Raw genomic sequence first — 13,415 nt, forward strand, 5'->3', positions numbered from 1 at the left:
GTGGAGGAGAGGAGGGGCCGTCCTGTGTCTTCACACATCACCACCACTGTGTTCAGCTCTTTCCTCTTCACTGTCAACCCTCTCTGTTTCCTCCTTTCATGTAAAACTGACCCACAGCATGCTTAGCAATCACAGAGCAATTAGCATAAAATGCCCACAGATCACTCTCCTACAGAACTGCCTATCATACCTCAAATGGTTGTTGTTGTTCGATGTGAAATCTAAACCCATTTAATTTTGTGTTTGTATGCTGATAACCTTGGCTCTGCTCTCTCTTCCTTATTTCTGTCTGTGAATGTCTGTTTTATTATCTATTATTCTATTTTTTTTTTAATATGTACTGTTCTCATTTTCTGGACTGACTCGTCTTTATCTGCTTTTGTCTGTTTGTATGCTATCTCTCTGGACAATAACTTGTCTGTCGTCCTACTTCTGTCAGTTTTTTGTTTGTTTATCCCTGTCTGTCCGTCTCCTTATCTCTGTCCCCCCCCGTCTGTGTCTTTGTGCGTCCTCAGAACGGGCCTGTTCACCCCCGACCTGGCGTTTGAGGCCATTGTGAAAAAGCAGATCATTAAGCTGAAAGAGCCCTGTATCAAATGTATCGACCTTGTCATTCAGGAGCTCATCAACACAGTCAGGCAGTGCACCAACAAGGTACTGCAGCCTGGTGTCCAGACTCCCGTCCTGTCCCGACCCAGCCTGGCCACAAGGGGGCGACACTGGGGGGGGGCACAACACTGACCCACTCTGCTCCAAAACAGCTGTCCATCCATGGCCTCTGACCTTTTAGATGGCACTAGGGCCCATTTTCCAGTCAGGTCATGTAGTTAGGTAGTAAATAAAAACTCCTGGCCCTAATCAGAATGTCTACTGTGTAACCACCCGGGGGCTCCCGAGTGGCGCAGCGGTCTAAGGCACTGCATCTCCGTTCAAATCCAGGCTGTATCACAACCGGCCGTGATTGGGAGTCCCATAGGGCGGCGCACAATTGGCCCAGTGTCGTCCGGGTTGGGCTGGTGTAGGCCGTCATTGTAAATAAAAATGTGTTAATTAAGGTTAAATAAATAAAATAAAAACACGCTATACACACTTGTATAGATTTAGTGTGGTGTATGTCCAGAGGACTGGATGGGGCAGATATGGGGTCAGTTTGACTCCCCCTCAGCCCGCCACAGCTAGCCTGTGTGCCAGGTGCCGCTGTCGTGTTTTGTGACGGTTGTGGTGTCGTCGTCGTGGAGACGGGATGGTTGGGGATGGCCATTCCCCGAGCATCACTGGTCTCACATGGACAAGCTGCAGGTCTCATCTGTCTAAGAATGATACACACTTAGGACTGACATAGCTAGGGTGTTAGTTATGTGGGTACTGTGAGTTGAATATGTGCCCACATATCTATATTATATACCTAGTTTGAGAAGACCTGCCCTGTCAAGAGAAGAGGATGTGAAAGCCTGCGGCTTGTCCTTATCTTCTTGCTTTACTTGTGTTTCTAGAGACGAGATTTCTAGTTTGACAACTAACTAAACTAAGAATCTTCTTGCGTTTCTTTCTTTCCTGTATTTCTCTCGCCTCTTGTTATTTCTGTCTATCCCTCTCTCTATGCTGCCCCCCTACACTACGTACCCCCTCAGAACGGGGTTGTTCACCCCTGACCTGGCCTTTGAGGCCATAGTCAAAAAGCAGATCCTCAAACTGAAAGAGCCCAGCCTGAAATGTGTGGATCTGGTGGTGTCCGAGCTGACCGCGCTCGTCATGAAGTGTTCCGTCAAGGTAACCAAGAGCAGCCTCGCCCCTCACAGGAAAGAGGGGGGAAGAGAAGGAAGAGAGAGAGAGAGTGTTCTGGAGCGTATCCTCTCATCTGTGATTGAATGCCCGTCCCTGTTCCCCTCGCACCTCTCTTCCACCGCGCTCCAATCAGCAACCTATCCTAATCATCCCCCACGCCATCGCTCCTCAGTGCCTGGATTGTGTGTATCCCTCCCTCGCCACACACATCCTCTCCTTTTGTCCAAGCCACACGTGTCCAATCAAGCATTGACTTGCAAATCACGTCTGAATTTTAAGCAGCGTGTCTTAACTTCCTTTCAGCAGCCCCTCACCCGTGCCCTGTTTGATTTGAGCACATTAAGACTGATTCTCCATCTGCCGCCTCCCTCCATCTGCCTCCTCCATCCCCATCTCCCCTCCTCCTCAAGACACAGACCTCTGTCTACCAGAACATCAGAGCCCATTAGAGGGGGCGTTGCCATAGCAACAGTGCTGCTCAACAACCATGCCATCTTGTGGATGGAGGGGGGAATTGCATTTCAAAGACCCACCACAGTCCATCCCTTTCACTGTCACTCTACCTCTGGTATTAGTTCAGCTGAAGAAAGGATTTGCCCTTCACTCTGTCCTTCACCCTCTTCTTCATTCTCCTGATCTCTTCTTCACTAACATGAAATAATATCAGCAATCACCGTCAGCTTGGAATGATTGTTTACTGTCACAGGAAAACAATAGTGTCAACTGTAAGTTAATTAACTTTTTAAAATATTAATTTTTTAGGTTGAATGATCTAATTTCCTAAATGTTTCTATGTATTTTAGCCATTGATCCATTTAAAGGTTGACTCCAGTCAACTAGAGCTAATCATCATGACATCACTCCTCAAGGTGTCCATCATGGTCATTCCCAGCTGAGGCTGAAAGCTCTGCCCTTATGCCATAGATCACAGACATCCTGTGTGCATGCCCATTTAAGGAGTGTGTGTGTGGTAGTTAATATGATTACTATATTCACTGCTGAATGCCTATGTCCTTCCCCTATCCTGCACACTGAGTGTAATAAACATTAAGAACACCTTCCTAATATTGAGTTTCACCCCATTTTGCCCTCAGAACAGCCTCAATTTGACATGGACTATAAGGTGTTGAAAGCGTTCCACAGGGATGCTGGCCCATGTTGACTCCAATGCTTCCCACAGTTGTGTCAAGTTGGCTGGATGTCCTTTGGGTGGTGGATCATTCTTGATACGTGATACGTTGAGCGTGAAAAACACAGCAGCGTTGCAGTTCTTGACACAAACCGGTGCGCCTGGCACCTATTACCATAACCTGTTCAAGGGCACTTAAATATTTTGTCTTGCCCATTCACCCTCTTCAAAATCCTTGAACCTCTCCTCATCTACACTGATTGAAGTGGATTTAACAGGTGACTTCAATAAGGTTTCATAGCTTTCACCTGGTCAGTCTATGTCATGGAACGAGCAGGTGTTCTTAATGTTTTGTACACTCAGTTTGTGCTTCATCTCCTGACGGTTGTACATGTAAATGGAAGGTAGGTCTGCCTGGATAATCATGCCAGAGTGTTAGTGTATGCTAGTGATTCTCTTTATCTATATGGTCAGTGTTGCAGTTGTTTTGTATAACCTTGCAGCTGGGTTCTTACCCCCGGCTGAGAGAGGAGACCGAGAGGATCGTCACCACCTACGTCAGAGAGAGAGAGGGCAAGACCAAGGACCAGGTCAGTGCATTTAGGGCCTGTTTTTACGAGGAGTCTCTGGGTAGGAGTGCTGATGTAGGATCAGTTCAGCCTTTTAGATCATAATGAATTATATGATGTGGTCAGAGGGACCTGATCCTAGATCAGCACTCCTACTCTGAGATGCTTTTTTAATGCAGGACCTGACCACTGACAGAGGAACCCTCCCAACAGGAGATTTTTAAGAAATATTATAAATATTATTTAAGAAATATATTTCTCCATTTGAAATCGATTGTTTGTACTTGTCTTTTCTGTACTAGGACTGGCTTTGCCTGATTGTGATAAGTGGTTGTTGATGCGCGGATTGTAAATGACGTCTGTTCAACGACTAAGTGAATGTAAATGAACTCTATTGTCATAGTGAAGCTCTGTCTTCATTCTAGGTGATGCTGCTGATTGACATTGAGCTGTCCTACATCAACACCAACCACGAGGACTTCATAGGCTTCGCCAAGTATGAACCCCCACCACCCTAATACACCACACCCTGTACCCAAGCACCTCTTCCCCCTCTCTCTCCCTAATGCTCGTGCCTCAGCTCCCAGCTGAAGGTGTGGTTGTGGTGTAGTCCTGGGCACCAGACTAACTCACTACTGCCCAAAGCCAGATTTGTACTGTTTGCTGAACTGGGCATGGACTGAACTGAACTCTGCTGAACATGGATCGGGTAGAGTCCCATAAGCTTGTGTGCCTGACTGCCTGTGCTTGATAGTTATTCCTACAGTAAGTGCCATTCCCTATAGACTTGAAACAATCAATACCTCAATCGCGGTTTGGCCACTTTATCACAACCCCCCCCCCCTCACAAACACTCACAGAGACCACTGTCGTTATAAACCACAATTACCACTTCTTTTGTGAGTTACAGCCCCTTGTTAGGATCAATATATGTGGATCCTTGATCTACATGCTATAAACCAGCTGTGACTCGGTCAGTCTGATTGATCCACCATGAAGGCAGATCAATGAACGTGGTTAGAACACCGTAGAATACGCTCTAGGGGAGGGGAGGCTAGGGGTCAGACAAGGTCGATCTAGCTCTGCTAACCGTCACGGTTAGTTCTGCCTCTAATGAGCTGAATCAAGCATGCTAGGTTGTGCACCCTCCCTTTCTTACCCTGTCTCTCTGGAGCTGTTTTTATTTTTATTTTCAAGGACCCTTATTTGTTGTGTGCTTAGGGATTGAACTGAGTGAGTTTGAGTGGAGTTTTTATCTGTTGACTGCGTTGGTTATTACCAATAACATGGTGTTTTGGAATCCTGAGTTCCTGCATCTTGCTGATAGGTCAGCCCTAGACACTCATACTGGATGTCCTGCCAGAGCTTGACATGCGTTGACCTCTGCCCTCTACACTGTCTCCAGTGTAGCAATAGGATGCACAGCATGTAGCTAGCTGAGTTGAAAGTCTCTTCCATAGAAATATAATGACTTCTGTTTCTATGGTCTCTTCCCTCTGCCTGAGGTATGCATCTGATTACGTAACATAGCATTGCCCCTTGCGGGTCTGAATGCCGTGCGGGTTCCTTTCCAATCATCCGCATGGAGAATGGGTTGATGGATTGCTGAGAAGTGTTGTCAGGTAGGTAGGGGTGGTAACGTGTCTCTCGTGGCGTCACTTTCAGTCTTGACTTCAGAAGGCACGATGATGGTAGCCCACCAGGGTACGGCAACAACAGGTGGGCTATCACAAATCGGGTGTCCCTCTTCCTCTCCGCCCGTTCCCCCAGACCCCACTCCCACTGTTCCATGACTATGTTTGATAACTTGAATTGTAGGACAGGTTTGATAGCTGTTAAACGATTTGATTGATCAATACACATTATTACCCAAACATTGTTGATGCTGATTGTGGTTTTGAATGTGTTTTTTTCCGTCTGAACCTGTCCTTTTCTAACAGTGCCCAGCAGAGAAATATACACCAGAACAAGAAGAGGGCCATTCCAAACCAGGTACACCTAGTCCCTCCTCCCACCCTCTTACTTACCCAGCCCTCCCAATCTGATCAACCCCAGATTAAGCTGCCCCAGACTGACACTTCCCCCTCTATCATGTTTACATGTTGTAACATACCTGACCTCTGACCCTATGCTACCAATTAATAGACTCAACTACTAGTAACCTAACCTGACACTTACAACCTCACAGCACTTATTTACTTAAGCATAAGTAGCTTCAAGATAACTCCTGCAAATCATGGCCAAATACCATCCTGTCTTTAAGTCCGATGTTAATTTTCCTCCTTGGCCACTGTGTTATAAACCTGGCACCTCTCTTCCTGTGTCATCCAAACAGTTGTAAACGTGTTTTGAAGTCTCTGCTTTATTGATGTGATATCTAAATACCTGAAATCATGTGACTATGTTATGTCAGCTTCAATGTCATCAACACTTATGGAGTGCACTTCTCAGGTTCCTGGAAACCTAGTAAGGGTACATATTTTCTAGGATATACATTGCATCCTATAGAAATACCTTTTAACACTGTATTTCAGCGAGGGGAGAGTTGCCCTAGACTAGAGTCATTCAAGCCCTCCCTGCTTCCCTGCATAGGAAATGAACAGCTGTTTATACCACAACTATCACTACTTTATCACTATTTGCACGGCACTGCAACACAACCAAGGCCTGATACCCAACAGCAAAGCAACAATCATAGAATTGTTTTATGTTTTTCAACTAACCCAAGCACTTTTTGTATTGTAATTCAGAATGTGCATGGGACCCAGCTTCGCTCAATGAAGCAACCAATATCAAATAACCGATGTGTGGTACTTGAAGGAAATCTAATCGCATGTAACTCTTGTTCTCTTGCTCCCTCCCTCTCTATCTCTCGCTGTCTCCATCTTTTCTCTCCTTCCATCTTTCGTTCTTTCTATCCCTCAACCTCTCTCTCCATCTTTCCGGTTGTCTCATGGATTCCTTCCATTTCTGTCTCTCACCTTCAAACCTTTCATTCTACCATTTCAAACGTTTCCTGCCCCCACCCCACACACACACACTCCTCCCCTTACCCATTTTGCCACTCCCCCATCTCCCTCCCTCCCTGGCTTGCTTGCTTCCCCCTTTTTCCCTGGTCTATGATTTATCCTGCCATCTTTTGCCCTAACCACTCCCCAACCCCCCTCCCATCCCTGCAGGGTGAGATTCTGGTAAGTACCCCACAGATCCAAGCCACACCCTGTTAGGAGTCAGCAGGGGTCACCAGAGCAGGAGAACTGAGGCCAGACATCTGACACTTAGGAAAGAATGGGAGGTTATGGGAATTGGTGTTATGACATCTTCTTCCAGGTTACTCCTGTGTACAGAACTCCTCTGTTTTTTCTCGTCATATCTTCCCTACTCCACAGGGACTGAGAGAGGGCGAGCAGGAGAAGGTAGTAGTCTCAAGACTTATGGCAAACCAGAGAATCAATTAGAGTCGTATCGTAGAGATGTAATTCTCGTCGGCTTTACCCCTTACCCGTAATCGGTAACGGCTTTCTCAATAACATCTGGGTTATGCTCAATAATTATTGGTTTCACTTAACAAGACAGCAATTGTCTTTAATTGGACAAGTAGATAGAATATTACTAACATTTACTCTTTACTCTCAAACCTGTTGAAACCAGTTCTGTCCAAGCACAGGCAGAATTGTTGTATTTTTTTTGTCACGTTCTTGAACCACACTGAAGTGTAATGTTGTGATTCCCTGTGAAAGACTATGGAAGAGTTGGGAGGATGTGAGAGTGGCTGGTGTCAGTTCTCCTGCTTTTGGTCCTTACCCATGCTGCCCTGTCCAGGGGTTTAAGTAGTGACCGCCACAGTTTGCCTTGCTGTTGAAGGGTCCTGAACATTCCAGGAATGGGGGTAGGAGACATGAATCACCAACAATCATACACTAGAGGTTCACATTTTCATCCTTTTGGGGTCATTGAAATCTCCTCTTGATGTTTTCTCTCTTAATAACTTATCGTGGCATGTCAACTTTCCACAACTCAATATTCCAATCATCACTATAACAATATGTTAGTAGCACATGTGACTGTCATTCCAATCAGGGACCAGAGGGTGGCAGTAGATGGTAGAAGGGCATGGGGGGGCGTCATGATTCAATCAATGAATATAATTTACATAAAATAACTCTGATCAAATCTGATTTTGAAGTAATATAAATTGGGTTTAATAATGATTTGTAATGTGTTTATATCCATACATCTAATGTATCAATGTTTGATTTACCAGCTGGTAGAAGACCTAAAATAATGTGTTTTACTTTTGACAGGAATTGAGGCAATGATGCCATCTAGTGGCATAACTTTTCTCAAGTGATAATAACCTGAACATGAGATGTAGCTGAAGATAGAACAGGCTAAATGTCTGTATTTTGTCATCACTGACCTATCCTGCATGTCAGGGCTTCTGTTTAGACAGTGAGGAAAGAAGTGTCATGGCATTAAAAGCATCTCACTATCCCTATTCTGTCACCTCACACTCCTCTTGTCTGTCTCTCACCTTCAACACTTACGACACTGACCACTGACTGCCAGCCAGGTTTAAAAATAAATAAATAAAAGTTCTCATTAAAGAGGGGTGTAAGGCAATTCCTCGCCAAGGCAAACTGAGAATTTAGCTAACTCCTATGTTACTGCCTCTTCCCCTCTCATTTCTTTTGCTACTTTCCTACTAATTACCCCCTTCCCCATCATAAACCCCAATCAGTCTTTAAGACACAGGAGAGGGAGAGAGAGGTTGATGTTCTGTCTTATCGGCATAACTTGACAGCATCCTTGTCCAAGCTTGAGATCTGCCTCACCTGATGGGTCTTTGAAATGGCAGTAACAATGAGAGCATTACTCTAATACAGGGGTACTACAACCAGGGGTCAGCAGCCCCCTAGATATCTGACGAGGTACTGCAGGGGTCCCAAAAAAAGGGATTTTTATTTAAAGGTTTTTATGAATATCGCTAGCAACAGAATAAGCAAATGTTGAATTACATGCAGTAGAAAATAAGAGTATCTTTCTGATGTCAACTTTATTTTTCAACTCCTAATATTGAACAGATTACACTAATGAAAGATAATTACACTCACTGGTGTATCTGACATAGGCTTTGAAACAGCACCTGTGAATAGACTACCACTGTGGCAAGTGCTGCTGGCTGCTGCAAAGCTTTGTTGACTTGGACATACATTTTTGTCCAGACATGGCTAACCTTTGTTTAACCAGCGCTAAACAGTTGTTCTTAGCGAAAATGTGTTTGGAGTTACCTTTTCTAGCAAATAGGCTGTTAGTTTACACTTCCTCTTCCAGTTATATGTGGGGAGGTCAAAACAATGAAAAACTATTTACCAAATCTATTAATTTTAAAATGTTATTACTTCTGCTTGACATTATCATTCACCTGATAAGACAAGTCGTGAAAACAATGTTTGCTAACTTAGGATGGGGTTCCCTGGGTTGTCGGTTTGCCTGCGAGGGTGTCCCTGGGCATAAAAAGGTTGAGGACCCCTGCTCTAATACAACTCATCTACAGAAAGAACCTCTCAACCTTGCCTCATCTCTCTTTCCTCTCTCCCTTCCTTAAATCCTTTTATTTTTGTTCATCCCTCTCTCTCTACCCGTCCACTCCGTGAGCTGTGGCTCAGTCTACCCGTCTCCATTGTCTCTGCATATCGCTGTATTCCTCTCCCACAGTCTGGCCCTCCTCCTCTTGCCTCTCCATCTCCCTATGTCCTGTTCCTTACATAGGTGTTTATCCTCCTACAGTGTCCTACGCTGGAGTGTATGTCTGACGACTCTGCCCAGTTAACCCACTAACCCTAGTCTGTTTTGGCTAACCGTGTATAGGCTAGCTTTTACTGACCCGCTCACTCTAACATACCACCGCCGACCCTTGATCCCTGACCCTGTGTGGGTCCCATTTGGTCTGGATGACCCATATTAGTTAGTTTTGAGGTCATTAAGGTTTGTTTGAGGTTTCCTGTTTAAATCTCCACACCGTATGCTTACTGTATACATCAGGGATCATGTTCAGAAACATTGTTGGAATTGTAAATCTTTATACTCAGAATAGAATAGTTAATTTAGAGTATGTAGAACATCTTAGTGCTTATATTGGTAAGACAGGATCAACCAAACTCACACTGAGTACCCAGGTAAGGTTTTTATTGGTCAGTTAAGTTAGTCATATCACAAGATCTCCAGGAGGTAAATCATGAGTACTTTAATGACTTGTTTTCCCTCCATCCTCCTGGTATACCTTGTCCCCCACCACCCCTCGCTCCCCTGTTCCCCCACCCCTATCTCTCCCCTAACAGGTCATCCGCAAAGGCTGGCTCACCATCAACATCAGCATCATGAAGGGAGGCTCCAAGGAGTACTGGTTCGTCCTGACCGCAGAGTCACTATCCTGGTACAAGGATGAGGAGGTGAGTGTCTAACGCTGGGATAAGTACAACACAAAATAGTACAATACAAACTGTCAGAAAGATTCTGCTACTACTCCATGGGCTGATATATGATCTGCATTGCATGCTCCCTCCTCCCTCTCATTGTCATGGTGGAGAATCAGACCCGGCCAGAGCCTCTCACCAGAGCCCCTGCTGGCTGGTAGTTAGATGTGTCCTGTGTGTGTGTCCCGGCCCAGCCTAACCAATGTGCAGACTACTGTTCAGCTTCAGCCTGATGAACAGGTAGTCTGAACACTGGGCAGGCGGGGGGGTGAGGAGGGGGGAAGGTCCGCGGGGTCGCTCCGGCTGCAGGTCACTGCCCTAGAGACAGGACAGAGGTGGGGGGGGGGGGGGGGGGGAGCGATGGAGGGAGAGTAAACATTCCTCTGATAAAGAAAGCAACCAAACTCAGACTGAGGTCCAAATAAATATAACTGTATTGACTAATTTAGTATGTTGATGTAATGGAGAGATGTTGAGCTTTACAACTTTGTTTGATCATCTTAAAGTTCCAACAGCCATTACTGTATTTACTTTGTGCACATGAACAAAACAGCCAAGTGTTTTCCCACTCTGTGACCACACTACTCTCTACAGTCAGATTTAAAATGCTCTGTAGGCCATTTCAAAGGCTGGAAAATATATGGAAAAGGCATGTCGATGATACTTTATGATGTTTTACTGGAACAAAGTTGAAATAATATTAAAGAAATAAACCAGAAGCACTAGGGATCATCCTAGGCAAGTTAAACATTTACAGACGGATGCATTCGGAAATCTAGTCTGACTGTTAAACTTACCATTAGTTCGGTCAGAGCAGCCCAGGCCTTGGCGAAGATGTCCCCTCTCTCAGCGAAACACAGAGCTTCAAAAGATACCGCTGACCAGAGCTGAAGACAAACCTTTAACCTGTCACTCTGACTACGCCTCAAAACAACTAGTACCGTTCAGTTTTGACCAGTCCTCTGTGGCGGAAAGAGCGAGAGAAAGAGAAGGAGCAGAAGAGGAGAAGGAGCGAGGGAGGATGGTGGAAGCAAACTGACGTGGCAGGCGGGTTGAAATGTTCCAGCAGGGATCTGCCTTTGGAATTTGCAGGAAATCGTACTGGGTTACTGGGGGCGGGTTGGGGGGGTGGGAGGTGTGTGGGGGGGTGGGTATGTTTGTCTTGGTTTGTGGTTGTATGCCACTTTCATGCGTCTGTGTTTACGTGTTTGCATTTGCACAAGCACATGGGTGTTTGTATGTTTTCATGTGTGTGGTTATATGTGTGTGTGTGTGTGTGAGAGAGAGACTAGGACATTGGCTTAGAGTGATGTAACTGTTGGGACTGAGCGCTCTCTGTTAGTGCAGACAAACGCTTCCAGATGCTTCTCCTCAACAGTGCAAAGCTGGCATCCCTCCCCCCATCTCTCTCTCTCTCTCTCTCTCCCCCATGCTCCTCCTCTCTCCCTCTCTTCTCACCAGCCTGGTGGTCTGGGTCTTATACAGAGGAAATGCATTCCTCTCTCTCTGCTCATTGGTGGAGAAGCCTAGTGTTGTATTCCACTGTTTTTCAAAGTTACCCATGAAGCAGTTTCTTCATGGCTGTCTTCATGGCTTCCTCTTATTTGTGTACTTTAATGTTTTTGCTATGAGTTCAGATCCCCCGTCCCCCCCTCTCTCTGTGTTTTAGGAGAAAGAGAAGAAGTACATGCTTCCCCTAGATAACCTCAAGCTGAGGGACGTGGAGAAAGGCTTCATGTCCACCAAACACGTATTTGGCGTCTTCAACACTGAATCCAGGTCAGGGAAATGGATGTGTTGTGTATGTGTATCCTGTTCCATACAAGTCTGTCATTTCAATTCAGTGAATCAGGAAGTGAACTGACATTTAAATGTTACAAAATTCTCATCAAGAAGCATGGAGGGAAATTTACTTAGGGAATTGACTGAAATGAAATAGAATTTGCACCCACCCTGATTGTGTTTTGCCATCCATCAAGCAGGAATGTGTATAAGGACCTGCGTCAGATTGAGCTGGCCTGTGACACCCAGGAGGACGTGGACAGTTGGAAAGCCTCTTTCCTGAGGGCTGGGGTCTACCCTGAGAAGGACCAGGTACTGAACCCAAACTCACTCAAATAGTCTTTGGGTCGCTTTCCCGAACATAGATGAAGACTAGTCCTGGACAGACTTGAGGACATGCTCAACAGACTTGAGGACATGCTCAACAGACTTGAGGACATGCTCAACAGACTTGAGGACATGCTCAACGGAGATTCTCCATTGAAAGGGTTTTGTCGTCCAGGACTAGGCTTCATCTGTGTCTGGTAAACCGACCCTTGAAGTTTGAATGTTAGCCGAAGCAGAGGTCAAACGAACGGATGCGTTGTGGTGACAGCCTTTGTCAGTATTTGATGAACACTAGGCATGCACCTATACTTCTTGATGACGTCACTGATGATTGTCCTACTGCTTGTTTCTTCTCATGCACGCCAATTCATGGGAATCTCAAGGGAGATTATGAGGTACTAATATCAGAGCGATTGGATGTATGATTCACAATGGCATACATCTACCGCAAAGGTATCCCAATGGCATGCAGTAGTATTAGCTATCGTGTATTGACCTCAAACACTCAGAGAACAGGTACGTGTGTGGACAGGTACCTGTTTGGACCGGTCACGTGTCCTCACTCAGAAGTAACGTCTCTCTCTGTGTTCCTCAGGTGGACACTGAGGATACGGCCCCGTCAGAAACCTTCTCCATGGACCCCCAGCTGGAGAGGCAGGTGGAGACCATCCGTAACCTGGTGGACTCCTACATCGGCATCGTCAACAAGTCCATCAGGGACCTCATGCCCAAGACCATCATGCACCTCATGATCAACAGCGTGAGTGAAAAAAGCCTAGAGACAGTCTATACTGAGCAGGCTCAGTCTTATAGCAAGGGATTCCATCACACAGCTTCGTGTACCTTTGTGTTGTGTTTCCACAAGCGCCGGGGTGTTTGTGTTTTCTAGCATCACTGAAGATCAACTATTCAGTGACTCCATCTTTCCATGCAGACTAGTATGATGTGAGTAGTGAAAGGAGTAGGACACCTCTGTTTCTCTGCAGTCCATGGTCTTCCTCTCCTCCCCAGGCTAAGGACTTCATCCACTCAGAGCTGCTGGCCTACCTGTACTCGTCAGGTGACCAAAACAGCCTGATGGAGGAGTCAGCTGACCAGGCGCAGCGCCGCGACGAGATGCTCCGCATGTACCACGCCCTCAAGGAGGCACTGCACATCATCGGTGACATCACCACCACCACCGTGACGGTTCCCGTGCCACCGCCCGTCAACGACAGCTGGATGCAGGAAGCCAGGTGAGAGTGTGTGTGTACACATTCACACATACAAAAGGGATTTGTTGACTTTGACATTAATGTGGATTGAGTGAATGTACCTTAAATTCTCTCATTCATTAAATGGAAGATG

General features: G+C 45.8%; 1 protein-coding gene and 1 long non-coding RNA gene across 10 annotated transcripts in view; one reads left to right on the forward strand and one right to left on the reverse strand.

The window, feature by feature from the left end:
• The window catches only part of dnm2a (dynamin 2a), a 43,499-nt gene that overhangs the window by 24,869 nt on the left and 5,215 nt on the right, over positions 1-13,415 (forward strand). For 3 of the 9 annotated variants that reach the window (XM_036941422.1, XM_036941425.1, XM_036941421.1), the window contains 11 exons: positions 516-654; positions 3,418-3,504; positions 3,909-3,979; positions 5,149-5,202; positions 5,424-5,475; positions 6,663-6,674; positions 9,825-9,935; positions 11,629-11,738; positions 11,942-12,053; positions 12,664-12,828; positions 13,080-13,303. In XM_036941422.1, coding sequence (XP_036797317.1) covers positions 516-654; positions 3,418-3,504; positions 3,909-3,979; positions 5,149-5,202; positions 5,424-5,475; positions 6,663-6,674; positions 9,825-9,935; positions 11,629-11,738; positions 11,942-12,053; positions 12,664-12,828; positions 13,080-13,303 — 1,137 coding nt within the window. Of the gene's footprint in view, positions 1-515; positions 655-1,631; positions 1,771-3,417; positions 3,505-3,908; positions 3,980-5,148; positions 5,203-5,423; positions 5,476-6,662; positions 6,675-9,824; positions 9,936-11,628; positions 11,739-11,941; positions 12,054-12,663; positions 12,829-13,079; positions 13,304-13,415 lie in introns of all 9 variants that reach the window. The other 6 variants (XM_036941423.1, XM_036941427.1, XM_036941424.1 and 3 more) reach the window with 6 other exon arrangements.
• On the reverse strand, positions 9,656-11,072 carry LOC118938315. Its single transcript, XR_005035584.1, has 2 exons — positions 10,757-11,072; positions 9,656-10,277 (listed from the first exon to the last, which is right to left on the reverse strand). It is a non-coding gene; the product is annotated as an uncharacterized LOC118938315 (long non-coding RNA).

This window comes from Oncorhynchus mykiss, chromosome 13, assembly GCF_013265735.2.
Source record: "Oncorhynchus mykiss isolate Arlee chromosome 13, USDA_OmykA_1.1, whole genome shotgun sequence".
Classification (NCBI taxonomy): domain Eukaryota; kingdom Metazoa; phylum Chordata; class Actinopteri; order Salmoniformes; family Salmonidae; genus Oncorhynchus; species Oncorhynchus mykiss.